At 37.9% G+C, this 27,628-nt stretch overlaps 1 protein-coding gene across 1 annotated transcript; it reads right to left on the reverse strand.

Annotated features, from left to right (window-relative positions):
• Positions 1-7,416: 7,416 nt before the first annotated feature.
• Positions 7,417-26,991, reverse strand: LOC127963965 (KN motif and ankyrin repeat domain-containing protein 3). The gene is made up of 11 exons (XM_052564072.1): positions 26,798-26,991; positions 15,423-15,504; positions 13,709-15,346; positions 12,639-12,747; positions 12,040-12,264; positions 11,829-11,919; positions 11,493-11,712; positions 11,147-11,289; positions 10,084-10,284; positions 9,597-9,695; positions 7,417-9,026 (listed from the first exon to the last, which is right to left on the reverse strand). Exons 2-11 carry the CDS (start codon positions 15,457-15,459, stop codon positions 8,964-8,966), a joined length of 2,826 nt encoding a protein of 941 aa, XP_052420032.1. The 5' UTR covers positions 15,460-15,504; positions 26,798-26,991; the 3' UTR covers positions 7,417-8,963.
• Positions 26,992-27,628: the final 637 nt, after the last annotated feature.

The raw sequence follows: 27,628 nt of genomic DNA on the forward strand, positions 1-27,628 counted from the left end.
CTTCTACCGCAAAAGATTGCTTTTTAAGTCATCTTCCTGATGTATCCGAATTCCTTAGCATATCCAAAACCAACAACTTGATGATGTAACAGAAACCATGGACTCTCTTTTCTAGCACTTTAAATAAAGTTGCTCCTTTACTCTTAAGGAAGGTTAAGGAAAACAGTTTGACACCATGGTATAATGAGCATACTCGCACCCTAAAGGGAGCAGCCCGAAAAATGGAGCACAGGTGGAGGAAAACAAAGCTAGAGGTATTTCATATTGCTTGGCGGCAAAGTAACCTATCCTACAGAAACTGCTAGACTTTTCTTTTAGAAGAAAACAAACATAACCTCAGGTATTTATTCAATACAGTGGCTAAATTAACGAAAAATAAAGCCTCAACAAGTGTTGACATTTCCCAACACCACAGCAGTAATGACTTTATGAACTACTTTACTTCTAAAATCGATACTATTAGAGATAAAATTGCAACCAATCTACAACATGTATGTTAGACCCTATACCATCTAAGCTCCTAAAAGAGGTGCTTCCAGAAGTCATAGATCCTCTTCTGACTATTATTAATTCCTCATTGTCATTAGGATATGTCCCCAAAACCTTCAAAGTGGCTGTTATTAAGCCTCTCATCAAAATACCACAACTTGACCCCAAACTAGTTAATTATAGACCAATCTCGAATCTCCCTTTTCTGTCCAAGATACTAGAAAAGGTGGTATCCTCACAATTATATTCCTTCTTAGAGAAAAATGGTAACTGTGAGGATTTCCAGTCAGGATTTAGACCGTATCATAGTACTGAGACTGCTCTCCTTAGAGTTACAAATGATCTGCTCTTATCATCTGATCGTGGTTGTATCTCTTTATTAGTTCTATTGGATCTTAGAGCTGCATTAGACACTACTGACCACAACATTCTTTTGCATAGACTTGAACACTTTGTTGGCATCAATGGAAGTGCATTAGCATGGTTTAAATCGTACTTATATGACCGCCATCAGTTTGTAGCAGTGAATAAAGATGTATCATATCGATCACAAGTGCAGTATGGAGTACCTCAAGGCTCAGTACTAGGGCCGCTACTCTTCACGCTTTATATGTTACCCTTGGGAGATATCATCAGGAAACATGGTGTTAGCTTTCACTGTTATGCTGATGATACTCAGCTCTATATTTCTTCGTGGCCCGGTGAAACACACCAATTTGAAAAACTAATGGAATGCATAGTCGATATAAAAAACTGGATGACGAGTAATTTCTTACTGCTAAATTCAGAAAAAACAGAGGTGTTAATTATAGGATCTAAAAACTCTGCTTGTAATAACCTAGAACACTGTCTAAGACTTGGTTGCTCTGTCAATTCTTCATCATCAGTTAGGAACCTAGGTGTGCTATTTGATCGCAATCTTTCCTTAGAAAGCCACATTTCTAGCATTTGTAAAACTGCATTTTTCGATCTCAAAAATATATCTAAATTACGGCCTATGCTCTCAATGTCAAATGCAGAAATGTTAATCCATGCATTTATGACCTCAAGGTTAGATTATTGTAATGCTTTATTGGGTGGTTGTTCTGCACGTTTAGTAAACAAACTACAGTTAGTCCAAAATGCAGCAGCAAGAGTTCTTACTAGAACCAGGAAGTATGACCATATTAGCCCGGTCCTGTCCACACTGCACTGGCTCCCTATCAAACATTGTATATATTTTAAAATATTGCTTATTACTTATAAAGCCCTGAATGGTTTTGCACCTCAGTATTTGAATGAGCTCCTTTTACATTATAATCCTCCATGTCCGCTATGTTCTCAAAACTCAAGTTGGCTCAACTCGAGGCAGACACACTCTTGCAGTTTAAATCTAGATTAAAGACCCATCTCTTTAACCTGGTTTACACATAACGTACTAATATGCTTTTAATATCCAAATCCGTTAAAGGATTTTTAGGCTTCATTAATTAGGTAAACCAGAACCGGAAACACTTCACATAACACCCTATGTACTTGCTACATCATTAGAAGGATGGCATCTATGCTAATATTTGTCTGTTTCTCTCTTATTCCGAGGTCACCGTAGCCACCAGATCCAGTCTGTGTCCAGATCAGAGGGTCACTGCAGTCACCCGGATCCAGTACGTATCCAGACCAGATGGTGGATCAGCACCTAGAAAGGACCTCTACATCCCTGAAAGACAGCGGAGACCAGGACAACTAGAGCCCCAGATACAGATCTCCTGTAAAGACCTTGTCTCAGAGGACCACCAGGACAAGACCACAGGAAACAGATGATTCTTCTGCACAATCTGACTTTGCTGCAGCCTGGAATTGAACTACTGGTTTCGTCTGGTCAGAGGAGAACTGACCCCCCAACTGAGCCTGGTTTCTCCCAAGGTTTTTTTCTCCATTCTGTCACCGATGGAGTTTTGGTTCCTTGCCGCTGTCACCTCTGGCTTGCTTGGTTGGGGTCACTTCTACAGCGATATTGTTGACTTGATTGCAAATAAATGCACAGACACTATTTAAACTGAACAGAGATGACATCACTGAATTCAATGATGAACTGCCTTTAACTATCATTTTGCATTATTGACACAGTTTTCCTAATGAATGTTGTTCAGGTGCTTTGACGCAATGTATTTTGTTTAAAGCACTATATAAATAAAGGTGACTTGACTTGACTTGACTGAAAAATGAAAAAAAAAAATAGGTAATTGTGACTTCTTATCTAAGAATTGCTCATATCTTGCAATTACAACTTTCTAACACACAATTGCGAGTTATAAAGTCAGAATTTAGAAATATAAATTCGCAATTCTAAGAGGAAAAAAAACTCAGAATTGTGAGTTTATATCTCAATTCTGACTTTATAACCATAGACTAAAAAATTAAGTCAGAATTGTGATATATAAAATCGCAATTACCTGTTTTTATTTAGTGGCAGAAACAGGCTTTCATAGCGGCTTCACATTAATAAACAGGAAAATAACAATGTTTTAAGGTTCATCAGTTATGAAAAATTCATTTTCTGCATAAGTGTCATTATTAAGTGACTTTAGTTCAGTGTTGTTTTAACGCCATTGAAAAGCTGTAAATGTTGTAAAGTTCATGAATTATGAAGCCGTAGCATCAGCATAAACTATTGTGCTGTACTGTAAAAGTGACAGGAAAGACGATGTTGCAAAGTTAGTGTTTCGTTATCAAGTTCAAATTTCGTTCTCATCCGATAATGCAGCTCTTTCATTTGTTGAAAATCTTGTCATTACACTGTATAATTAACTTTGAGTGCAAACCTCAATTAATAATTAATATAGCAGAAGTATTGGTTAGGTAAATAAAAAATAAAATAAAAATGAATATTGTACTTGCCCTATAGACAGACAAAGATGGTGCCGAGTTCAGTTCTTTGGTCGTGCTTGGATAAAAAGTAGAAAAGGCGTCTACAAATACAGGCCTTATTTGAGCATTCAGCATCTCACACAACTGCAGATTTATGTCTCCTCTCACACACCCATTTCTACCAATGAGTGGATGACCAGAATCAGGTGTGTTTAAAGAGACAAACCCCTATAGGTCAGTGGGATGAGTTCTTAAGGATTGTGGCACGATGAAACATTGAGTTTTCATGTATATAATTCCTTTAGTGAAGGTTGTGAGGTGTTTGTAATTGTCTGGGCAGATCCGATGGACTCAGGCACAGAGCAGCCAGCAGCAAACCACACTGAGATGACACATGTGAGTGTGCTTTCTATGGAGCTGTGATGAAGGCACACAGATTGGCTTTTCTTAATGTCCTCAGGAAGCAGAGCGCTTCTGTGCCCCCTTCACTAGTGAGTTTGTGTTAGCAGTAATATGAAGTCCTGGAGATCTGTGTGTCTGTCCTGGGAAATTGAAGCCGGTCTCTTTCTCTGCTTTGTCTCCCTGATGCAGAGAGGGGCAGGTTCCTCCTTGTTCTTCCTGAAACTGATGATCAGATCCTTTGTTTTGGAGGAGTTTAGTGTCAGGTCATTAACAGAACACCATTCTGATCGTTTAAGTGTTAAGAGAAAACACTGGTCAGCAGAGCTATGTACGGTTGATTACTTACAGTTTGTAAGTTACTTGTAATCTTAAAAAGCATTAAACATTACATTAAACTCGGGTTTTCTAAATTGGGCTTGACCTGAGACCTGATCAATTTAATGGTAAAAAGGTCAAATTAATTATTTAACCACTAAATATAGAAATATTTAATTTGTTTAGCTGCATGTCAACATGACCATTAAGCAGCAGGCAAATGCATTTAATTATATTATCTTCTTCAGAGATATTTCAAGTAAATCTTACGTTAAAATTAGTTTGGCCGACGGAAACTTTTGGGAACCCCTTTGTTTCGTACATGTTCTACTTTCTTGAGAGGTGCTTTCTAAATAAATTAAGAATGATTTACTGCCATTAAGTGAATAATATGTAATCATGTAATCAATAAAAAGTTACTGTAATCTGATTATGAGCATTATAAAATTAACTTGATTATTGGGAAACACTTTATTTTAATGTATCCTTGTTAGACATTACATGTACTTACTATTACAATAACAATTAATTATGCATAATTACATGCAAGTTACCCTAAGCCAAACACTAACTATATAGTAAGTACTTGTAGTTAATTAATATTACTCAGTACTAAAATGTATAATTACACTGCAACAAGGACACATAAAATTAAATTTGTAAACTGATTTCGTATTGCCACAACATTAAAACCACTGGCAGGCAGTGTTGGGGATAACACATTACAAGTTACATGAACAGGTTACTTTTATCAGATTACTACAAGTAATGCATTATTTTTTTAATTTACAAGAAAACATCTACTTGTTTGAAAACAAGTTACTTTTTAACATGTCCTTCAAGTGTTCAATCTTGTTTTATTAACCAATATCTCTGACCTTCGATGATCTAGTTCAACTATTAAGTAAAAATATCTTTGGATGAACATAACATGTTGCACCTTCTTCCGTACAGACGTGAATTTACATTTTCTTCAGCCCGAGGGGGAAAAAATGGGCTTTTCTATTTTCCAAAAATATCACTTTTTTTCAAAACAAACAAGCAAACCCAGCCCAGAAGACAAAAAATAATGTGCCCTTAATAGCATTACTTTCCATAAAAAAGTAACGCAACTTTTACTTTTACTGAACTTCCTCAACACTGCTAGCAGGTGAAGTGAATAGCATGTATTGTTACAGAGGCAAGGGATGTGATATATTAGGCAGAAAATGAAATCAGTTCTCGAAATCCATGTGTTGGAAAGTTGGCTTTGACCAGGGCCAAACAATGAAGTCAGAGCATCTCCAAAACTGCGAATCTTGTGTGGTGCTTCTGGTATGCAGTGGTTTGACTTAAAGGGTGTGCTGCTAATGTCAGATCCCACAGCACACATTCAGAGGTCTTGTGGAGTCTGTGCCTTATAAACTGGGCTACACTCCACCCTCAGCACTATTTCCCATGTCATTTCCCTTCCAAAGGTGTTAGCCAATCATATCAGAGCACATTTACCAAGATACAGGAGGAACCAAGATCAGCTCGTTTCAGGATCAGAAGGAAGAGCATCAGGAAAACTCAATTTGGGTCTCTGAATATATCCAGTGTTTATCTTTTTTCTTTTTTCCATATTATGCTGTATATCAAACTAGCCATGTAAGATAAGATATTTTGTTCTTGAAAACATGCCTTTTATTTGTTTTCACTGAATGCAATTCATCAGCATGAATGGACTTGCTTTTTATTTGTTCTTAAAAATAGGATAAGAAATTAGTAATGGTATGCTTTAGTCTTACTGTTGCCTTACACTTTAGAAATCCACTACACTCTTTAAAATAAAGGTGCTTCAAAAGCTTCTTCAAGCGATGCGAATATAAGAACTATTTCTGGTTCCACAAAGAACCATTCAGTCAAAGGTTCTTTAAAGAACCATCTCTTTCTCACCTTTTTATATTCTGAAGAACCTTCTTTCACCACAAAGAACCTTTTGTGAAACAGAAATGTTCCTCAGATGTTAAAGGATCTTTATGGAACCATTTAGACAAAAAAGGTTCTTCTATGGCATCGTGAAGCACCTTTATTTTTAAGAGTGTACAGTCTGATCTAGATGGTGCATCATTCTGGTGCCAGACTGATTTTTCCAGTGATATTGAGCACATGGTTGTGAACATCAACTCTAATTTTGAAGACGAACCTGAGTCTTTCCAGAGGCTTTAGACTTTAGAAACATGCACAGCTCTCAAACACCATTGTGCTCTAAAAGATTTCTGTCTACTGTAGTTTGTAGCTTCAGTCTACTCTGAGTTTGAGTCCATTGCAGTCATTTTAAAGACTAAGCCACACTCTGCAGTGGCTAAATAAGCCATTCAGAGTGTAATGGTGATGATAGCATGCAGATTAGTGGTTAAGGTAATGATTATCTTCAGTACAGTGGAAATAGACTGTGGTCCGGCCTGAGACCAGATCCAAGGCCACGTTTAGGTGCATCATCAAGACTTCAGCCATGCCAAGAGGACACAGCATCTATCATGAAATGTATCCTTTAGTTCTAAATAACTATTCTTCAAGTCTATAAAGCAAAAGAACCAGTTATTACCACTATATTGCTTTTTACTACTCCAGTGACCAATTATACGCAATTTGACTGGGCTGAAAGTGGGTTCAATCTCTTGACAGCAAAGGTTATGTGCTTAAATTTCAGACTTTAGACTTTTTTCTCAGATTTCTCATGTTTTATTTTGACTTTTCACGGAAATAATATACTTTATATTATTTAATATTGTGACTAACTAAATGTAATGTTTTTGGACACTTCACTGCATGGTATTTACATTTACTAAACTTACTAAACTTAAATCGTACTTATATGACCGCCATCAGTTCGTAGCAGTGAATGAAGATGTATCCTATCGATCTCAAGTGCAGTATGGAGTACCTCAAGGCTCAGTACTACAAGTGCTTTGTTTTAGCACCTTAAGTAGGACTTAAGTACATATTTATCCAGTATGTAATTTCATTACTCTATAATGAAATATGGTTAAAGTGCAGAATGCAGTGACAAGCATTTATGGTAAACTAAAATATACTTTAATGTAATTTCTATTGAAACTTCTGTGTCATCTATTTGTAATTACACAATCATAATGATGTTAAAATGTACAATATTATCGTTGTTGCAAATAATTTTAAATATATGAACTTTAAATGTAATATTGAATAACCCTACAGGTAAAATTATAATCAGGTACTTCACATATGCTTTCGTCAACATCAAAATAAGTGACTTCTTTTGAAAGCTCAAAAAAAGCTTTTGATTTGACATCATTGCAAAGTGCACTTTTTAAAACTGTACTACAGTGTGGCATAGTCATTAAACTGTACTCTCTCAAGCACACTTAAGTGGCCTTTTATTTCAGCCATATATCATTTTACCTGTTAAGACATTTCTAATGTTTGAACTACATCGCATGTGCATTCAATATAATTAAGCATGTTCTGTTTCACAAGACTACTTTCAGATTTGTCCGATTTCTTGTGTTTTAATATGGTTTAGCCATTGATATATTGGTCACACTGATGTATTTACAGTACACTACTAAAATCCACTATTGTAGGATAGGTGCATTTTCTTAATGAGTTTCCTTTAATTGTAAAAAAATGCTAAATGATGCACAGCATGATACAATCATTTAAAAAAGCATAGAGACCAAGTAAAATACACAATAAACCAAATACTGACAGACAAACACATACAAATTCTGATACAAAGGCCTGGTAAAAATAATCCAATTGAATATGTTTAGATGAGAAACTAAAGAACATCTGAAATATTTCTGTTTGCAGAGCTACTGCAGCATCTTTGGGTAAAATTAAAGATTGTCTGTGTTTGAAATCTACAGTAAATATTCTAGTTAAGTTTAAGACTTTTACAGGTATTTAACGCCTGTCTTCTTAATTTGTGTAAAGTGCAAATAATTATGGAAAAGGGTACCAACAGGTGTAGATTGTCAAATTAATTAACTATGAACATTTTAACATTTCACAGCCACAGTGTGTTGGGATTTCAAGCTTAACAACTGAAAAGTGCTTTTTTTCCATTTGCTTTGATTTGTCCAGATTGATATTTGTGTTTTGGGGCCATTTCTGGCTGATTTCATTCAGTTATAGTTCTCAAGTTCAGTTCAGAAACCTTTCTGTGATCGGTCAACATCTCAAGGCAAATCTTTCTCTTTTCCAAAGTTAGGCGATGTGCTTTCGGTTCAAAAACTAGATAAAAAAATAAATAAACGCTCAGCTAATGGGCCACCATCAGCCCCAGACACAGTATTTTTAACGGCTGAGTTTTATCCAATTAGATCAGAGGATAAAAAAAATAAATCACTGTAAAAGAAAACAAGGGTGGAGTTCATGTTTGTTGCTGGCCTTTTCCAAACAGTACATAATTATAGCAGTCGCAGGTTGCCTGTGTTGTGAAGCTATGATGTGTGTTTAATAATTGAGTTTCTCAAGCAAATATGAATGATTCACCCTAATCTGCTGCAATATTTCATGCTCATGTATGATTTGCACTTGAGTTTTTCTGACCGCTAATCAAAACAAATGTTTAGCTTGTGAACCATGTAATCACAATAAGATTACAGCTAAGCTGCAGTTATCCCAAATACCTTATCTCCCTAATTTAAACACTGACATCATGGCAGTAAGAAACTTAATATAGAAGATACACCTGTTGGAGATTAAAAATAAGTAAAATTATTGGTCTTGCCTACATTAATGTGTTTATGTTGCATTATAGTGCATTAAATATGTGCATAAAAATGAATACAATATAAACATATTTATATGTATAAACGTATAAGACAGAAATTGTTATAATCTTCCAGTAAAGCTAGTTAGTTATGTTTTTATTTTCATTTTGTTCTTAATGTGTCCACGTGTTACTCTGAGGGCCATGTTTTTCTAGGAGTGGACGGGCTTCGGGAGACTGCTTTCGATGATACCTGAACAACAAAGAACAAACACAAAAGTCATGTTACCATATTATAATATAATGCTAATTGTTCTCCAGAATTATACAGTTTAAATAATTAATTGTGAACGATTATTCAGCGCATGCTCTGCCTCTTAAAATGACTTATTTACCAAATTAAATGGTAGCCAAACAGCCACTAAGGAATTGGCCCCAAACTCAATTCCTGGAGGCCACAGCTCCAGCCCTAATCAAACACAGCTGATCCAGCGAATCACAGTCTTCAGGATCACTAGAAACGACCAAGCAGGTGTGATCTGGAGCGGGTTGGAGCTAAACTCTGCAGAGCTGTGGCCCTCCAGGAACTGAGTTTGAGACCACTGCATTAAGGCATCGTTTCCATTCACATCTGGCTCCATTCTGGAAACACCCGCTTTTCATGTCCCAAATCTATTCCAAACTAAGCAGTTTTCTGAATAAATATCCTCTCTCACATGCATCATTTAAACAAGTCTTGTAAAGTGTAATTAAACTGCGGAAATCAGTTTGTTTGTTCTGCTTGAATGAGTTCGGAATGGGATGCACGTGAGAGGACTCTTACATCTGCCTGTGTCTTTGAGTAGTTCATGTGAGCGTACAGTAGAACAGCAATATCATTGTGGGACGCCTCCAGAGCAATGGAGAGAGCATTACTGCCATCCTGGAGGAAAGAAATCAAAGAGCATGGATTTACCCATAATGCATTGTTGGACAGGATGCCTTAACACTGGATGCCGAGTCCAGAAGCATTTAGGGAGTGACCTGTTTCTCTGTTACATCATTATCAGTAAAACAGAGTACAACTTCCTGCTGCGATGGAACAAGTGACTGCACTGGATTTCAAGCATACACAATTACTCAGGACCCCACCTATACAGGCAACAGGAAATGACTGCAATGACTGAACACATGCAACATGTTAAATACACCATGCATCTGCTTCCAGCTCAGAATAAAAACAGATTCATTTAAATACAGTCATATCAAACAGTACATGTTTTAGACACATGTACATTTTCATCATGGCTGTATGAAGGCGTTTGTCTCACATTGTCCACGACTGAGATGTCACACGCCGGCTGCTCCAGCAGTAAGGACACGATCTCAGCCCGACCGTGTTCGCTCGCACACATCAGAGCAGTGGAGCCCTCGTCGTCCTGGATGTTCACATCAGCGCCGCAGTCCAGCAGCGCTCGCACCATCTCCTGACGCCCGTGACTCACGGCCAGCATCAGAGCCGTCTGTCCCGCCTAACCACAGACAGAACCAAACACACACACACACACACACGCGCTCAGCTGGAGCGACCATGCTGTACGCCAATCAACACTTATAATGCAATGAAAATCTGTTTTTAACCAAGATTTTAGACACTCAGGCCTCACAGAATGAATTAGTGCAATGAATTAGTCTGAATTAGTCTAAACCATTTAATTCAAGCTTTGCCTTGCTTAACTTTTCAAAATCAATGCGACAAATTTTTTTTTTTTTTACAAATGATTTGTTTTATATTTAATTTTACTGTAAAATGTAATTTATTTCTGTCATCAAAGCTGACTTTTCAGCATCATTACTCCAGTCTTCAGTCTTCCAGTCTTTTTTATTACTGAAACATTTATTATTACTGTCAATGTGGAAACCATTTATTTTTGTGTAAACTGTGATAGATTTGCTAAGTCTTTGCTTAATTGAAAGCTCAGGAGAAGAGCATTCAACTGAAACTGAAATCTTTAGTGACATTATAAAATGTTTTACTGTAACTTTTGATCAATTGACGTTTGATCAGTAGTCTATGTATTCTGTAAATAAATAAAAGGAAATTGTACACCGAGTCAGCTTCCAAAAGAGAATTGTCACAGAGAAACAATTTTAGATTCCGGAAAGAACCTTACAGTGAACAGTTCTTGAAAAAAATCCTTTTCTTTTTAACAAGAGTCCTTTATCCAGTATAAAGAACCTTTTGTGCGATGGAAGGATTATGTAGATGTTAAAGGTTCTTCATGGAGCAATAGATGCCAATACACAACCTTTAAAAGTGTAAGTGTAAATGTCATATTCAAATTAGCAGAGGATGTAATCGCAGATGAATAACTTATTAACTGGGTGACTTACTTGGCTGGCCTTGGCATTGGCGTTGCCCAGACGGAAGAGTTTCTGGACCACTGCCATGTCGTCCTCCTCCTTCACTGCTGAAAGCGCTGCCAGCATCACAGCAGTATATCCGGCTTTATTCTGCTGATCAACGTTGCACATGCCTGCACACAAACACATCCACAACTGAGGTTTTAGCATATAACTTTAGACTTTATCTAAAGCTTGAACTTGCTTTTCAGAAGCAACAAGTGAATAATCTCACTCACGTAAACATGCAAAATAGTTAGGTCATGTGACAACCATAGTATGCACTATATAATGAGCTGCATTCTAAATGCAATAACAAAACATTACTTCGCTTTACCTGTGTCGAGGAGTAGGTCCACCACGGCGAAGTTGGAATGGGAGACGCTGTAGTGTAAGGCAGTGTTGCCGTTGCCATCCGTCATGTTGACTACGTGCTCCAGCAGGACGGGGGAGACCTCTGAGAAAGCCATCAGGTAATTTGAGACACGTGACGGCTGGGCCATCTTTGCACTGGACACTCTGAACCACTCCAGCTGAACGCTGTGAGTGCTGGACAACTGCGTTAGACACGTTAACAGAAAAGTTGGTGACGTTTGGCTGGAATGTAATTTGAAATGATTCATTTCGAACTACAATTTGAATTAAAAATGTAATTTGTGTGATTCGTTCTCACCACTTCTTTACTCTTCACTGATTTTGCTCCGTCATTAAGGTGGTTCTTCAAAATTAGACAAGCCTCACGCATTTTGGCACTTAGTTCAAACCTGTAAGATAATCTCCATTTATTGTTTGAGTTCATTACATCATAGCCATGGATCATGATTTTCAAGTCATTTATGGTCCTCCAGAGAAAGACCTCACACATTTGCTAAAAGTGCACTTACTTTTCCTTCACTTCCTCTTCCTGGTCCTTTGAATCTTCAGTCCTAGCTGTCATGTTTTCATCACTGTCAGATTCTTCCATATTTATATTCATCTCTTCATCAGATGTATCCTCTAGAGCTGCCCCTTCTTCCACACTGCTGTCTGAACACGCACCGGCCTCACTTCCATCTGATGAACTCTCTTCATCCTCTTCTTCATCCTCTTCACTAGAGGTCGACTCATAACTGAAAGAATTTAGGAGGAGAAATTCAGTTTAACTGGCAGTCTGACCTCAAGTTGAAAGATTTATAGAGAAGAAATAATGACAAAATGGAGAGTTACAGTTCGAAAAACAGATTGAAAGAGCCATGTTTGAAGACAGTGATATTATATACAGTTATTACTTGGCAAGATAATTATTGTTGTCATTAACGATAATATTTTTTTGTGAATCAAATTGACTAGTTTTAGCATATTACTGTTGTTACCACTTTATAAAAGCAATAAGCCATGGGACGCAAGCTGTGATAGTCTGTCACTACAGTAATGGTATTTAGTATTGTGCCAATATGTCCTTTATAAAATAATAATAATAATAAAATCTGCTCTAGCAACTCACCCTCCATTTAGAATTCCGACAAACTTCAGGCTCTTTTTGCCACCGCTGGAAGCTGCGCCAGCACCACTCCCATCCTTCCTCTTCATGATAGATTTCAGAGGGCCTGCAGCTTTTTAGCAAAGAACATTTTTTTAAAGGGATTTTCCTATGGATGATGTGGTTACTTATACAGATTGATTTAATGTCAACATGTAACAAATGTATAGTTGGACTTAAGCCCCGTTTACACCTGCAAATGATATATCCTGTTTAATTCTAAGCACACGTGTGTCTGTTGCTTTAAAAAAAACGATCTGAAAGTGAATCAAACGATGTTGTTTCTCTGTGCCTTTATCATTATAGTTGTGCTGTTCTTTAATATTGAGGATGATTTTTAGAACTATATCTTTATAGATATCATCCTTGGTGTAATGGGCCTTAGGCTTATAAATTCTGAATTAACTGATTCATAATGTAGTCTGTATTACATGAATGCTAACAAGCTTTATTTTACTGCATAAATGCAAGGTTCTGTCATAAAACTCTTCATTCGCATGGTGCAACTGATTAGTTCTTTTGAAAATAATATTTTCACATCAGCAGCCAATGAGCTGCTGCTCATCATTCAAACACTTGGCTAGTGTTTGCTGCAGCAGTTGCAGCACACTTCAGAAACCCTCCACCTCCCCAGCTCCACCTGTATACTGCTACATACATCTGCTACAGGTCGTTTTCATGTATTTTAAACACGGGGGTTATTTCTTATATGTTATATGTGCAGCAGCAGTGTTTCTTGCATGCTCACCACAGCATAGATGTGGATGTATTGATCTATTCCGCCAAGAACAAATGCATTATAACATTTCCATGTATATTACGATGATAAACTCTCTGAGAGTTGTCATGGCTTAACACTATTTATTACTGCGTAATAGTACTGGCAAAATGTTAGAAAGGCTGTATTACCTACAATTGTAGCACTACCAAGGCAGATTAACTTTTAATTAAAGATTATTAAGGTGTCTTTTTTTCTTCAAATAATTGTGCACAGTATGTCCAGGTACATGCTTTGTGAAAATAACGATGCTCACCCTCTGCAGACATTGTCTGTTCTTCAGCATCTTGTGTATCATCAAGACATTCCCACTGGATACCAATGCTTACTAGCTCCACTGTTTCTTCTTTTAAAGTTTCCACAGGATCTGTTTGAATGCTTTGGTCATTTTTTGAAAAGTACTCCTGGTCAGTCGCATCTGGAAACAACACTCCAACTGAACAAACTTCAAGACATGTTTCCGATTGGGCATTTGCTGTCTGTGGTTTCGCTATTGTCTCTTTGTCCAGCATAATCTTGGATGCCCTCTCAATTTCTTGAGCCTTTAAAGCTTCAAGATCTTGGTTGGCTTGAGTTAATCTTGTCTCGAGAACCTGGATTGACTCCTGTTGACATTTGACAGTGTGCTGCAGGGTGTCAATTTCTCGTTCTGTCTCACTTTGTAGCCCTAGAAATGATTCTATTACCCAGACTGCCGCATCGTCTGTAGCCACTCCAGTCTGATTTCCCTCATCATGCATGACACTAGTCTCAGTCTCAATAGCTGCATGACAAACATCAACAGTAGCTTCGACAGCAGCATCCTTGACCGCTTGGCGATTGTAAACAACCACAGTCTCAATGGGATTGTCACTGCCTACTGCTATGGATCTTTTTTCTACACGAGTAATGGCTAGTTTCTTTATTTCCGTTTTGTCTTGTTCAGTACTTTTGCATTCTGGCTTTTTATTCCAAAGTGATGGGGATGGTTTGGATCCTGGTTGAGAGGCTCCTACTGCTGCCTCAGTGGAGACCCGCAGTTTGAGCGTTGCATCAAGTTCCTCTGTTTTCTTTTGAAGTTCATTAGCCAACCTTTCTTTTTCGGCACGGAGCATGGAAACTTCTCTTTCTAGAACTGGTAGTCCTTTCACTCTCTCCTCCATCTCTCTTAGCTGCCTAAGGGCAGTGGCCATCTGTTCTCGCACTGTATGAAGCTGCCCAGGAGGCAGTGTTCCTGAGTTGGAGGCTGGCGTGCTCCTTCCAGATGTCTGAGGACTTGCTTTGGTCCAGACCCCAGAAAGGGGGTTCTGAACAACAGGTGATATCTGTAACAATTGGGCATCTGAAGCAAGCTGGGAAGAAGCTGGAGAGAAGTCCCTATTAGATCCACCGGCTTTGGAGCTCCCTTTTGAAAGGTCAGACAAATTAGAGCCTAATCCATTGAAAAACTGACTTTGCTCCTGTTGGAGCCGAAGACTAGTTTCAAGGAGCGTTCTCTCAACCCTAGGGTTACGTGGTGGAGGCGGTGGTGGCACTTTGGAGTAAGTAGGTGGACTGGGACTAATGACTGGTAATGGGGAAAGTGGTTGTGATTTACTAGGTGGTGTGATAGGGCTCTGGAGAAAAGGTGGGTTAGTCTGGCCATTCTCACTGGTTGTTGAGGAAAGGGACTCGGTGGAGGTCCAGCCACTGGCCCGACCACCAACACTTAAATTCCTCTGATACCCACGGTCACCCCGGGATCCCCGCCGAGGGTTCACATTAGCCCTACGAATGTTGTGTCCACTCTCTATTTCCTCAACATACTTGAGAAAATCAAGGTCCAGCTGGAATCCATAGGGCGTCTGTACTGAATAGGAGCCACCTTGATCTGTTTCTTCCTCAGTAGAGCCAAGAAAAGGAGGAGCACTCAGATCTGTAATGCAAACATAGCAGATGTGTTCATCTTGAAACAGTGCTATCTACCCGAGAGCAGAAAAACAACTACTTACTTGGCAGTTTGGAGGTTATATGCACAGACTGGGTCATTTTATGGAGCCTTGTGCTGCCCCTTCAGAAGACAAATCAACACACCTACAAGCAAAAAACAACATCTCAGTGTCATAAAGTCAGGGTTAGGGTTAGAGGGTTAGGGTTAGGGTTCATCACTAAATGAAAACATTGTTTGGGAGCTGCTGGTGACGTGCAACAAAGTGAACCTAAAAGCATCTCTGGACCATTCCACAACATGTATCTGTTCACTATAAAGTTTTTTAAAGTTTTTTTTTTTGTTTTTGTCCAGTGGCCCATTGTAGTTCCTGAACTCTTATAATTGACATGGACTGATACATAAAGGTGTTGCTGCATGTTGCATTGTATGTTTATAAGGACACTTCAATGTTAGCAACCAGGATGACACAGTTTCTAGTTGAAACATGCTCTGGTCTCACATCACAGAAACTTTGTTTTTAGACTGCACAGTCTTGAGGTTATTATAATCACCTGGGAATTGTGGTTAGCTATCCAGCAAACGTAATAGGTAATCTGAAAACAGCTTTGACTATTCTGGCTGACAAAAAATAAATATAGCTGTAACCCTCATAATAAGTAGGTTGCATGCCTTTTTGTACACTATGATCTCTTTGATTTGTAGTATAATAGCTTGACTTAGTTCTGGGCGGTATACCAGTTCATACCGAATACCGGTGTTTATTTTTCTTATGATATGATTTTTTTTAAATACCGTAATACTGTTGTCGTTTAAATAATGTTCAGAACGTTTAAATGATGTTTAGGCTTCAGCTAGATTTAGCAAATTTCAGATGCTTTTAGCGGCTTTTATTTTTTAAATACTATATATACTGACAAACTTAGTGACTTTTTTTGATTAACTTCAGCTATGATTCAGTTGGAAGATGTCATCAGTGCTGCCCCGTGTGCCCTAGGTCTGACTCTCCCGGCGCAGTGTTGTCTCTCTCTAGCCCCTTTCACACTGCCATTCCGGCAAAAACAGGGGTAAAGTGTTCCTGCAATTGTTCCCTGGTCTGTTCCCTGGTCGCTAGATTTTGCACTTTCACACTGCCAGTGATGACCCGGGATATGTGCGTGCTTTCACACAAAACCCTTGAAGATCCCGTAACAACAGGTGACATCAGGGCGTGACGTGTAATGTACGAGTCGAGAACGCTAGGCGCGTTATACTTTAACTGAAGCAAGCAAACGATCTCGGCGTCAGCACGGAAAGTAAGGAACTAACTGATCTCTGCTTCATTACAGTTTGCACATATGTTTTCGTCGCGAACGTTGATCTTCCTTCAAAACAGCCGGTAAAAGAGTCGCTCGATAACTCGCGTCATCACTTCGACACGGAATTAGATCTGGCTTTTGTTTGCACAGCGCTCGTCCCGGGTCGAACCGCGCAATGTTACTAGGTCCCCGACCCGGGTTCAATATGGTAATCAATTCCGGGACGTGGTTGCTTTCACACAGAAGGCGACCCGGCAATGTTCCGGAAATATTGCGGGTCTGACGTACAGTGTGACAGGGGCTTCTGTGTCTGTTCTGTTCAATAAATGTGGCAGAGAAGCATCGCTTTCAGCTGGCCATACTGCAGCCGACTCGTCAATAAATGAGTACAAAACAGCCTTTCCATGCACCTGTTGCTTACTGATTATTTGGAGTTCACAGACACTTTTATAAACAAAAAATGCATTAAAATCACACCTGATTTTCTCTATTTCTATACTGTTCTAGAATTGCTCTGGGCTCTGTTCTAGAATTCATAAAAAATGTTCTGCTCCAGCTGTATAATATTTTGGTCTACAAATAAAACCATGGTATTGCAAGAATGTTTATTTATTTTTTTTTTTTTTTTTTTTATGTTACCTGCTATGTTTTGAACAATGCCATGTTTTCTCAGAAGTAGGTCATAGTATATTTTAAAAGCCTTAGAGTACCATGTATGTATATGAATATGGTAAAACAGTACCATGGACAGATAACTAATGCCAAATTATATTATAACAATTTAAACGAAAAGCTGCCTTGAAAAAAACTGACATGAATTTCAGAACATCACCCCTTTTCTTTAATGACAGCACTTTTGGTTGGGTATAAAATAAACCTTAAGTCTTAATTAAATTATCCTTCACTTCCACACAGCTGTCCTTCGTCCTCTGAAACAATGCAGTGTTTTCAAGACACACTGTACCACAAAAAACATCTACCCTCACATGAACAGGCGTGCATTGAAATAACTTGGTGAAATTGAAGATATTTTGCAAAAAGGAGTCAAATTTGACAACTCCAGGTTTTCAACTCCAAATTTTCAGGTTTTCACTGTGCTTTTAGACTTTTGAAGCCTAATTATCATCTAATATTATCACTGTGTCATGGCACCTCTACAATAGGCTTTGTATGGAGATGTCACTGTACATACAATGGTAGAAAACACACATTTCATTAATACTACATATCCTGCACATCCTTTATGATGCTAAATATCAATATCAGTGGACAAAGCAGGTCATGGAAATATAGTTAAAACACACACACACCCTCACAGAGGAGGGGAAGCATGTTACACATAACTGTTTTCACAGAGCCCCAGGCACATTCCACCAGACACTTCCTATTTCACACAGCACTAATGTGACCAAGCTCGGACATGTCAATCCAACACAAAGACTCCACCAGGGTGGCGAACGACTCGAATGCAGGATATAATGAGAAGACTGTTGGGCCAAGGCGAAAAATCAGAAGCTCTACAATGGTTTAAGTAGTGTTGGCGAAGACTGCGTCTAATTAAAAGCATACTGCGTGTCGTTTGATCTCATTTAACAGGCCAAAGCTGTTTTTTCCACTGACTGAGCAAAGTGATGGTACCACGTGGAGACTGAACCCAAATGCTTCAATATGTTTTGCATTGGAGAGACTGACTGTGGTGCAATGCAGCTGACCAGGTTTCTACAGTCTAGCCTGTCAACTCACAGCGTGCCGTCTTGATTTGCGGCTTGCAGGACTTCCCCGTCCTTCCAGCTGTGAGCCGAGACGTATCACTGTGTTTGCCTGCTGGTAAAAGCCTAATTACAAGGCAAGAGGGGAAAAACACATTCCTGTCTACCTCCTCTTAACCAGCATGCTACAAACACGCCAGGATCACAAAAACAAAAGCATGTCCACCATTTGACTAACTACAAGACGAAAGTTTGGACACACCCACCCATCCCTTTTCCACATTTTAAAAAACTACAAAATGAAAAAATGGCGATTATGTATTGACTACAAAAGCCAAACAAATCAAAGCTTTTGTATATTTAAGCTTCTCCAAAATCGCCACCCTTTGTCTAGATTCCAGCACTGGACATCGAAAACAACTTTTGAGGTGCATCTTGGGATGCATTCAGAACAAAAAAAAGAGGTTTCCATGTATGCTGGACACTGATTTTTCTGCATCAAAACATCCCTTATTTTTGTAGTTTATATGTCGACTACACTAATTTAAATTAGAAGCTGAACATTACTGTATATCATCCGTTTCAGACCATGTCAAGTTAAATCAAAAGAAATAAGTGTCCAAACCCTGTACATTTCATTCAGTTATGATCCATAAAAGTAAGAGCTTTGTGAATCACGTTCTCCACTTTGAACATGGGAACAGTGACTTCTCAGAGCAGGCAAATAACTGGAACAAATCTTCCACTGTGGCGTTGTCTGAATGGGAGTCATGTTTTGAAAGTGACCTCATAGCACTCCCTCCCATTTTCCTGCAGAGGAAGCAGGAGGTCTCCACTCGCATTATATGTTATGTGAACTCTGCAGGCTGGACAAGGACACTTCTTATTTTTTTTAAAAAAAAGGGCAGTCCCATTAAAAAAAAAAAAAAAAAAAAAAAAGCTTTGTAGAGCTTTCTGACACCCACCTTACAGCACTGTCAGGAATTTGTGTGTAATCACATGACTTAAAGGAATAGTTTGCCCCACAAAAAAATGAACATAACGTGTCATCATTTACATACATCTATATTGTTCAAAGCCCAAGTGAAATCCTTCTATACATAAAATGAGATATTTAGCACAATGGCAAGCCTTCTCCTTTCCAAAAATGAAACTATACCAGACACATACAGTAAACAGCATAGTCTGTACAGCTATGCTCTCAAACCGTTTTGCACTTGCACATATTCAATGCTGGCGTCTCGAGATGTGTCTTTCCAGGTTTGTGGCCAGTGATAATGAATGTCATTAGTTCTCACATCTTGGTCTTGATCTTGGTGACCAATTGAAATGCACCAGGCAGGTACTAGGGGAATGCCTAAAGTGTCATTAGCAAACATAATTCAACAGTTCGGTGGTGGTTAAGAGCAATGGTTGCTGTGGATTAAGGAATCTTAAATACGGTCATGCATAAGGTGTTACCATTAATCTGTGCTTTATAAGTAAGTCTACTATTAAACAGCCAAATATGCTAGTAATATGCATGCTAATAAGCAAGTAGTTAAAGATGAAGATCCATGGAACCAAAACTTTCACAATCCAAAAAGGTCATAAAGTCATAAAACTAGTCTTGTAAAGGGATACTATCACTTTAGTTGGAAAAAAGATTTAATTCAGTGGTATATTTGACTTTTTATGATCAACGCACTCTTTATGATCGTTCTCATGAATCATGAACATATGTTTGAGCTTCCCTGTTTATTTGATATACTCTTCTGTGTGTATGTCAGTTGATCATTGTTTTTCTGAATGAAAGCCTAAATTAAATCTATATAAAATAATCATATAATCATATAAAATGATCATATCTCTTCTAGATCTCTTATGGATCAGCTTTACAGCAGCGTTGTAAACTTTTTGGATCATCAAATTTTGGTTGTATGACGTTTCAGCGTATGGGTTTGAAACCAAATGAGGGTTTTCACTTTACGGTGAATGAACTCTTTAAGAAGACTTCACTTGCATGAACGTGATTCTATTATGGTGTTTGTGTCATTTTTAAGCTTTAGCAGTGTACATCTCTACACTGTTTCTAAATATCTCTCTTCTTAACAGAAGAAAATAAATCATCTCTGGAGTTACTTTTATCGTACTTCCACAGTGTTTTTGTCTTGACGGTGTTTGAGTGTGAGTAATGATGACAGATTTTTTCATTTTTTTTTGAGCAACAGTGTATTGCATAGTTTTTACTAGTGTCACAGCCAGTGCAGCAACACAGCTGCTCTTTCCTGAAGGGAAGTGGGTCTGATACGGCCCTAGGGTCTCCTGCAACAGCAGCCATTGTCTTTCTATAGACAGTTGATCAGAGCAGAAAAAGCTGTTTCCTCATGGACCAGGCAAGGAAAAATAAACAAGGAAGCGAAGCACTGGCTCTAAAAACGACATCAGATCATTTTTCAGGCTACAAAAGACAATGTTTAAAGTTTTAGAAGTACTGTAAGTCTAATAAACTTCACTCAGCATGAATTGCTTTTAAGATGGATGGATCTCAGCTAGCCACATAATAATTTTTACTATATAATGAATCATTATCCCTCTTCTGTGGGATGTTTTGTGAGACATTCTTCTACTGTATTCTCATATCAGCTCACATCTATGAAAGTCAAATAAAATTGATTCAGTGATAAAAGGGTTACTGGTTTAGTAGTCTCAGCCTCAGACAGCTCTCCCACAGTCTGTACTGAACGTTTGACACAAATTTCACACAAAACTGTCAAGAGATGGTTGAAAATGGCCAGTTCAGATTAGCTTCTAGAGGTCACTGCACACTAGTTTCACAAGTTGAAAATGCTCACAAGCCATTTTTACTTCATAGTCATTACTACAATTAACACTTTAGAAGAACTAATCACTTTTTAAAATTACATTACACAAGTTTTATTTGATGCATTCAAAAGCAGGGTCAGAAATTCTAATAATTAAATGTATCTGTGCTGTGCTCAGGCTCAGGCTGTTGCCAGTACAAATGTTATCAATATCAACAAAAGTCATCTGCGAAGGTGTACATGGCATGTTTATTTACAAAGACAACTGCTCAAATGTGACATGCCATAATTGCATAATGAGATTAATGTAATTTTCTTTATTTAAAACAGGCCTATAATAAATTTGAATACCATTCAAATATTTTCAAACAAAAGGCATGGTCACCAAATACATTTTTGATTTCCATAATTAAGGGGGTTTCCATATATTGGTATAAACAGTGATGAGCTCAACATGTAGAATAAAACAAATTTTTACGAGACATTTGTATGTTTTTTTTCCCTATTTTCCACTTTTTTATTTTATTTTATGAATGTAATGAAAATAAGTAATAAATAATAATAAAATGACAACTTTGCAACATTTTTCATTAATAAAATTAAACCCATTAGTGCACAATTTTCCACACCACAATCTGTCAAGCTCATATCACCAGCAAACATACACTCATTTACATCCTTCTCTTCACTCTCTGAGGCAGAAGTCTCAAAACTCATCCTTTCTTATCACCCTACTACTTGCCCGCTTGATCATATTCCATCTCATCTCCTTCAAGCCATTTCTCCTGCAGTTGTACCTGCACTCACTCTCATCATCAACACTTCGCTCCACACTGGTGTTTTTCCCTCATCATTTAGACAGGCACGTATAACTCCACTACTTAAGAAACCCAACCTCAACCCATCTCTTTTAGAGAACTACAGACCAGTTTCCCTTCTTCGGTTCATTGCTAAAACACTTGAACGAGCTGTGTTCAACCAGGTCTCAACATTTCTCACATACAACAACCTCCTTGACAGCAACCAATCTGGCTTCAGATGTGGACATTCAACTGAGATGGCCTTGCTCTCAGTTGTTGAAGCTCTAAGACTGGCAAGAGCAGAATCAAAATCTTCAGTACTTATCCTGCTTGATCTGTCCGCTGCTTTTGACACACGGTTAACCACCAGATCCTCCTATCAACCCTACTGGCAAAAGGCATCTCAGGAACCACACACCAGTGGTTTGAGTCTTACCAATCAGATAGGTCCTTCAAAGTATCTTGGAGAGGTGAGGTGTCCAAGTCTCAACATCTAACTACTGGGGTGCCTCAGGGCTCAGTTCTTGGACCACTTCTCTTCACTGTCTACATGGCATCATTAGGTTCTGTCATTCAGAAACATGGCTTTTCATATCACTGCTATACTGATGACACTCAACTCTACCTCTCATTCCATCCTGATGATACGACGGTTGCTATTCGCATCTCAGCTTGTCTAACGGACATTTCTTCCTGGATGATGGACCATCACCTTCAACTCAGCCTTGCCAAAACAGAACTGCTTGTGATTCCAGCAAACCCATCGTTTCATCGCAATTTCACCATCAAGTTAGGCACATTAACCATAACTCCTTCAAAAACAGCTAGAAGCCTTGGAGTTATGATTGATGATCAGCTGACTTTCTCAGACCACATTACTAAAACTGTCCGGTCCTGCAGATTTGCTTTATTCAATATCAAGAAGATCAAGCCCTTTCTTTCGGAACATGCTGCACAACTCCTTGTTCAAGCTCTTGTTCTGTCCAGGCTGGACTATTGCAATGCTCTCTTGGCGGGTCTTCAATCCAATTCTATCAAACCTTTACAATTAATTCAGAACGCGGCAGCAAGATTAATTTTTAATGAGCCAAAAAGAATACACGTCACACCTCTGTTTATCAGTTTGCACTGGCCTCCAATAGCTGCTCGCATAAAATTCAAGGCATTGATGTTTGCCTACAACACTACCACTGGCTCTGCACCCATTTACCTAAATTTGACTTATGTGCCCTCTAGAAGCTTGCGTTCTGCAAGTGAACGTTGCTTGACTGTGCCATCCCAAAGAAGCACAAAGTCACTTTTACAGATTTTTAAATTAAATGTTCCCTCCTGGTGGAATGAACTCCCCAACTCAATCCGAGCAGCTGAGTCCTTAGCCATCTTCAAGAATCAGCTTAAAACACATCTATTCCATCTTTATTTGACCCTCTAACTTTAACACTAACTATTCTAATTCTATTCTTAAAAAATCGAACTACCTTTCTAATCTTTTTGTATTCTATTTTCTTTTCATTTATTATGCAATTGTATATGTATGTGTGTGTGTATGTGTAAAGACCTCTAACTAGCTTGCTCTTTTCTTTTTTTTATTCTATCTGTTTTCTTTTTATTTATTATATTATTTAAAATCCCATGCTACGTGTACTGTGTTAACCTAACTGAGACTTGTTATAGCACTTATATATCATTGCTCTTTTGTTGTTTTTGATTGCTTCCACTGTCTTCATCTGTAAGTCGCTTTGGATAAAAGCATCTGCTAAATGAATAAATGTAAATTTAAATGAATGTTAGTCATTTTAATTAGATTTGTCAAAAGCATTATTTAGTTCTGTTGGCGTAAGGTGTTAGTAAATGGAAAACAGCACTTAGTGCACTTAAAAAGCCCGATGGAGACCATCTGCCGTGACACAGTTGAGTGAATAACACCAACATCCTCCCATTGTTTCTAAAAGCTGCTTCAGAAAATGGACTCTTCCTGTGGAAAGCAGCTGATCACATTCTCAGATCCTCAAGGCCAGTCGCGGTCACTGGCAGATTCATTATTTAGTGGTGCTTTCTTGGGCAAACTTCACTGTTGGTACTGCTCATGCCGGGCACGAAAGTGTGTGTAAATCACCCGCACTCAGTGTGCCACAAACATGAATAACACCTCAAATGATACAGCTTGTTGAGAAGTGTGTTATTATGTGTTTTCATAAAAGGTCAGACTTGTGATTTCAAAAGAATGATAGATATTTGTCTGCACTCTTAAGAGCCCAAAAAGAAAGAGTTTGGCCTGTATTAGACTACAATATGTGCTTATTAAGCAAAACCATACACATATCTATTGCTCTGATACTTTGTATACATTTTAATGTTTATATTAGCTCTTAGCTCTGTGAATAATGAACATTGTCCTGTTCTTCAGCTGTGTTTGTGTGTCTGGGGTCTCTGGCCGTGTCAAGCACAAGGCTGGTCTCATAAAAGTCTATTTTTAATTATCAACTTGATCCTAGCTCTGCTATAACAGTACATGACGGTATCTGTCTTCCTCTTCATAGATTATATGAAGCGACAAATGGAGCGGGAGAGATCCTTTGAGTAACACTTTGGTTTAGAGAACAATACTCACTATTAATTAGTTGTTTAGCATGCATATTGCTAGCATATTGACTGTTTATTTGTAAGACCTTGGTGTTTTAGTAGTTAATGTAATAATTTCTGTTCAGATAACTTCCTGTGGAAACGAATCACCCTTCACTGACTTTCATTGGTAACATGGTCCATTAGTTAATGTTAGTTAACTACTTTCGTTAACATGATCTAAGCAAGAACAATACTTCTACAGCATTAGTTGATATTAATTTCAACATTTACTAATGCATTATTCAAATCAAATGGTGTGCTTGTTAACATTAGTTAATGCGCTGTGAATTAGCACGAGCTAACAATGAATAACTGTATTTTCGTTAAGTAACATAAAAAAAAAATAATAAATACAGTAATAAATGTATTGTTCATTGGTTGTTCATGTTAATTAATGAATGAACTAACATTAACTAATGGACCATTATTTTAAAGTGTTACCCTTTCATTGTTTGACTGAACTTAGACTGTCTTGTGTATTACAAATATTGTTAGCTCCTTGACAAATTGGTTTCGCTCTTCTTTTCTATAAAAGTCCACGGTTTTGGTTAAACGTGTCAGCTGCATAAAAATAAATATTCTGTCACAAGAACAGATAAAAAACTAACAAAACAGTCTGTTTGTGACGTGCTAATTGGTTTAACATTTTCAGACAGAGCTCTGTCTGCCCGTTCAGTATTATCCACATACCAACAAATAATGTGATTTCAGTCTCCAGAACAAGCTCTGTTCGCCTGTAAACAACTTATACATCATCCACAGAGACGGACGAACAAAGATCTTTAGTCATGGAAGCGAGTCAAATCATGTCCAACTGTTTAACTATATTAGATTAAAGATGAGAATGTGTTAGATCCCATTTAACTCTTTAAGAAGTTACAGTGTTACAGTGCAAAGCTGTGTGGTCTGGGCTGGAAACATAACAGAAGGCTGAATTACATTCAGTTTTTTTACTATTAATATCTTTCTGAATGTGATCACACAAGCATCTCATCACTGCATCAATATTCTGCCATTTCAGACTGAACTTTGTCAGTCACAAGGCGCTGTATATGCATTTCTGTAATCTGAATCTAATTCTATGCACAGATGTATTCCTCTTTATCTACGTAGAAGAGTAAGGGTGTATGGTGGAGGGGCGATGCAGACGGGGAACGACCCGTAAATAGAGTCATGAGACTGAAGCATGTGATTCTTATAGTGTTTCGGAGGCAAGTTCAATTTCCAAGCTACAGAGCTGTTTTGGGGCAACAACAATATAATCTATTGTTAATAGTAGTTTTCCCTGGTGAGATCAGTAGATCAGGATGATTTCATTAGAGAAAAGGTCGTCAAATGTCATATTTTGTGCTTTTTTTCTCCTTTATTTATAATGCATTCCTTTGATTAATGCATGGTGGTACAAAACAGGAGGTAAAATACCATACATTACAACTTCCATCATTTTAGCAATCCTGCTACCAAATTTACGGAACAATTAAATGTAATTTAAAACCCATGTATTAATCAAGTCTATATTTATTTATTCAATAAACATAAAAAGGAAATCAACTAATCTAACAGGATAAAAATATTTAAGTGTAAAAAGGATACATATTGAATGCTTCATTGCTAGTTTGGTGTTTTTCTGTATAGTTATCCTATTTGTAGCTACATTTCCCATAAATTCAATGCATTTGCATACTAAAACTTGAGTGGGTTATATGGCTGAGCTCGATGTAGGCTACTCAGTGAACACTACAGGTAAATTGTGTACAAAAACCGAATGGATTTTAATTTATATAAGATATTTAATAGTTATATCTCCCCTAAAACCAATGGGTGTAAACTTACCAACAAACAAACAAACACAAGTGAACCAATAAGTACATGCATGCACCACACACCGTATTGATTAGACACAAATATACATCTTTAATTTGTTGAATATTTCGGCAAGTATCAAATTAAGCGTTGTTATTCTGCACAGATTTGCAAATGATATTACTGCTACCGCCACAGACATAAAATACCGTATCACGTACTGCGTTAAAATAAACTTGAACACAAAGTCATAGCAGTGACAGATAAACTTTATCATTGTAAAACTATGACGTTAGACCTAAACTTCAACTATCATCAATGCGAGAACAATGTGAGTAGAAACAGCGCTCTCTGGACTGATAGTCCAACTATTATCGGAAGTCATGAAACTTTGTCTTACCCTTGCTACTTTGTTTTTGCGTTATAATAATCCGAGTATGCGCTGATTTATTTCCAGCCGTCAGAAGACCAGTGGTTACCGTTCATCCCGGGTGGGTCAACATGAAGGGTCTGTGGCGGGATCCGGTTAAATGATCTGCTGAAGTGTAGGCTCGAGCTCGGGCTCGTGGGCGGCGCTGACATTGCTTTGAATGGGTGGTGCTGATTTCTTCCCATGCACCCATGTAACTGCGTCGTAATCTTCAAGCTGAAGAGCTCTGCTTTTAGATCAGGCAGAAATATGCTGTGTCCCAGACTGGAAGTCCCCCAGAAACCCCATTCTTATTGATGCAGATTCTCACATATGATCAGTGTTGCTTTGGAAATGTAATAGGTTACAGACTACAGTTTACCCTCTAAAATGCAATAAGTAGTGTAACTATTTAAATGAATTTATTAATGTAACTGATTTTATTTGATTTGATTACTTTTCTAAATTATTAATGTTTTCAACTGTTAATGATTTACAAACATGTACAAACCAGGCAGGGTTAACCTTGCAGAAGCAGAATCAGCTTTATTGCCAGGGATGTTTTCACATACGAGGAATTTGTTTTCGTGACAGAAGCTTCTGGAGTGCAACACACAGAACAAAAACACAGATTTAAAAAAAAAAAAGTAAATGAGGAATTACAATATATAAATTGACAATTGCATGTGCTGGTATATTACAGTATACAGTTTTGACAGGTATATTATGAGCAAATTTGAAACGTAGACTAAGTATGTGTTAGATAAATAAGTGTATAAGTGCATTTAGTGTTATTGTCAAGTGTTGATAATCAGTAGTATT

The sequence above is a fragment of the Carassius gibelio genome, chromosome B8, assembly GCF_023724105.1.
Source record: "Carassius gibelio isolate Cgi1373 ecotype wild population from Czech Republic chromosome B8, carGib1.2-hapl.c, whole genome shotgun sequence".
In the NCBI taxonomy this organism is placed as follows: Eukaryota; Metazoa; Chordata; class Actinopteri; order Cypriniformes; family Cyprinidae; genus Carassius; species Carassius gibelio.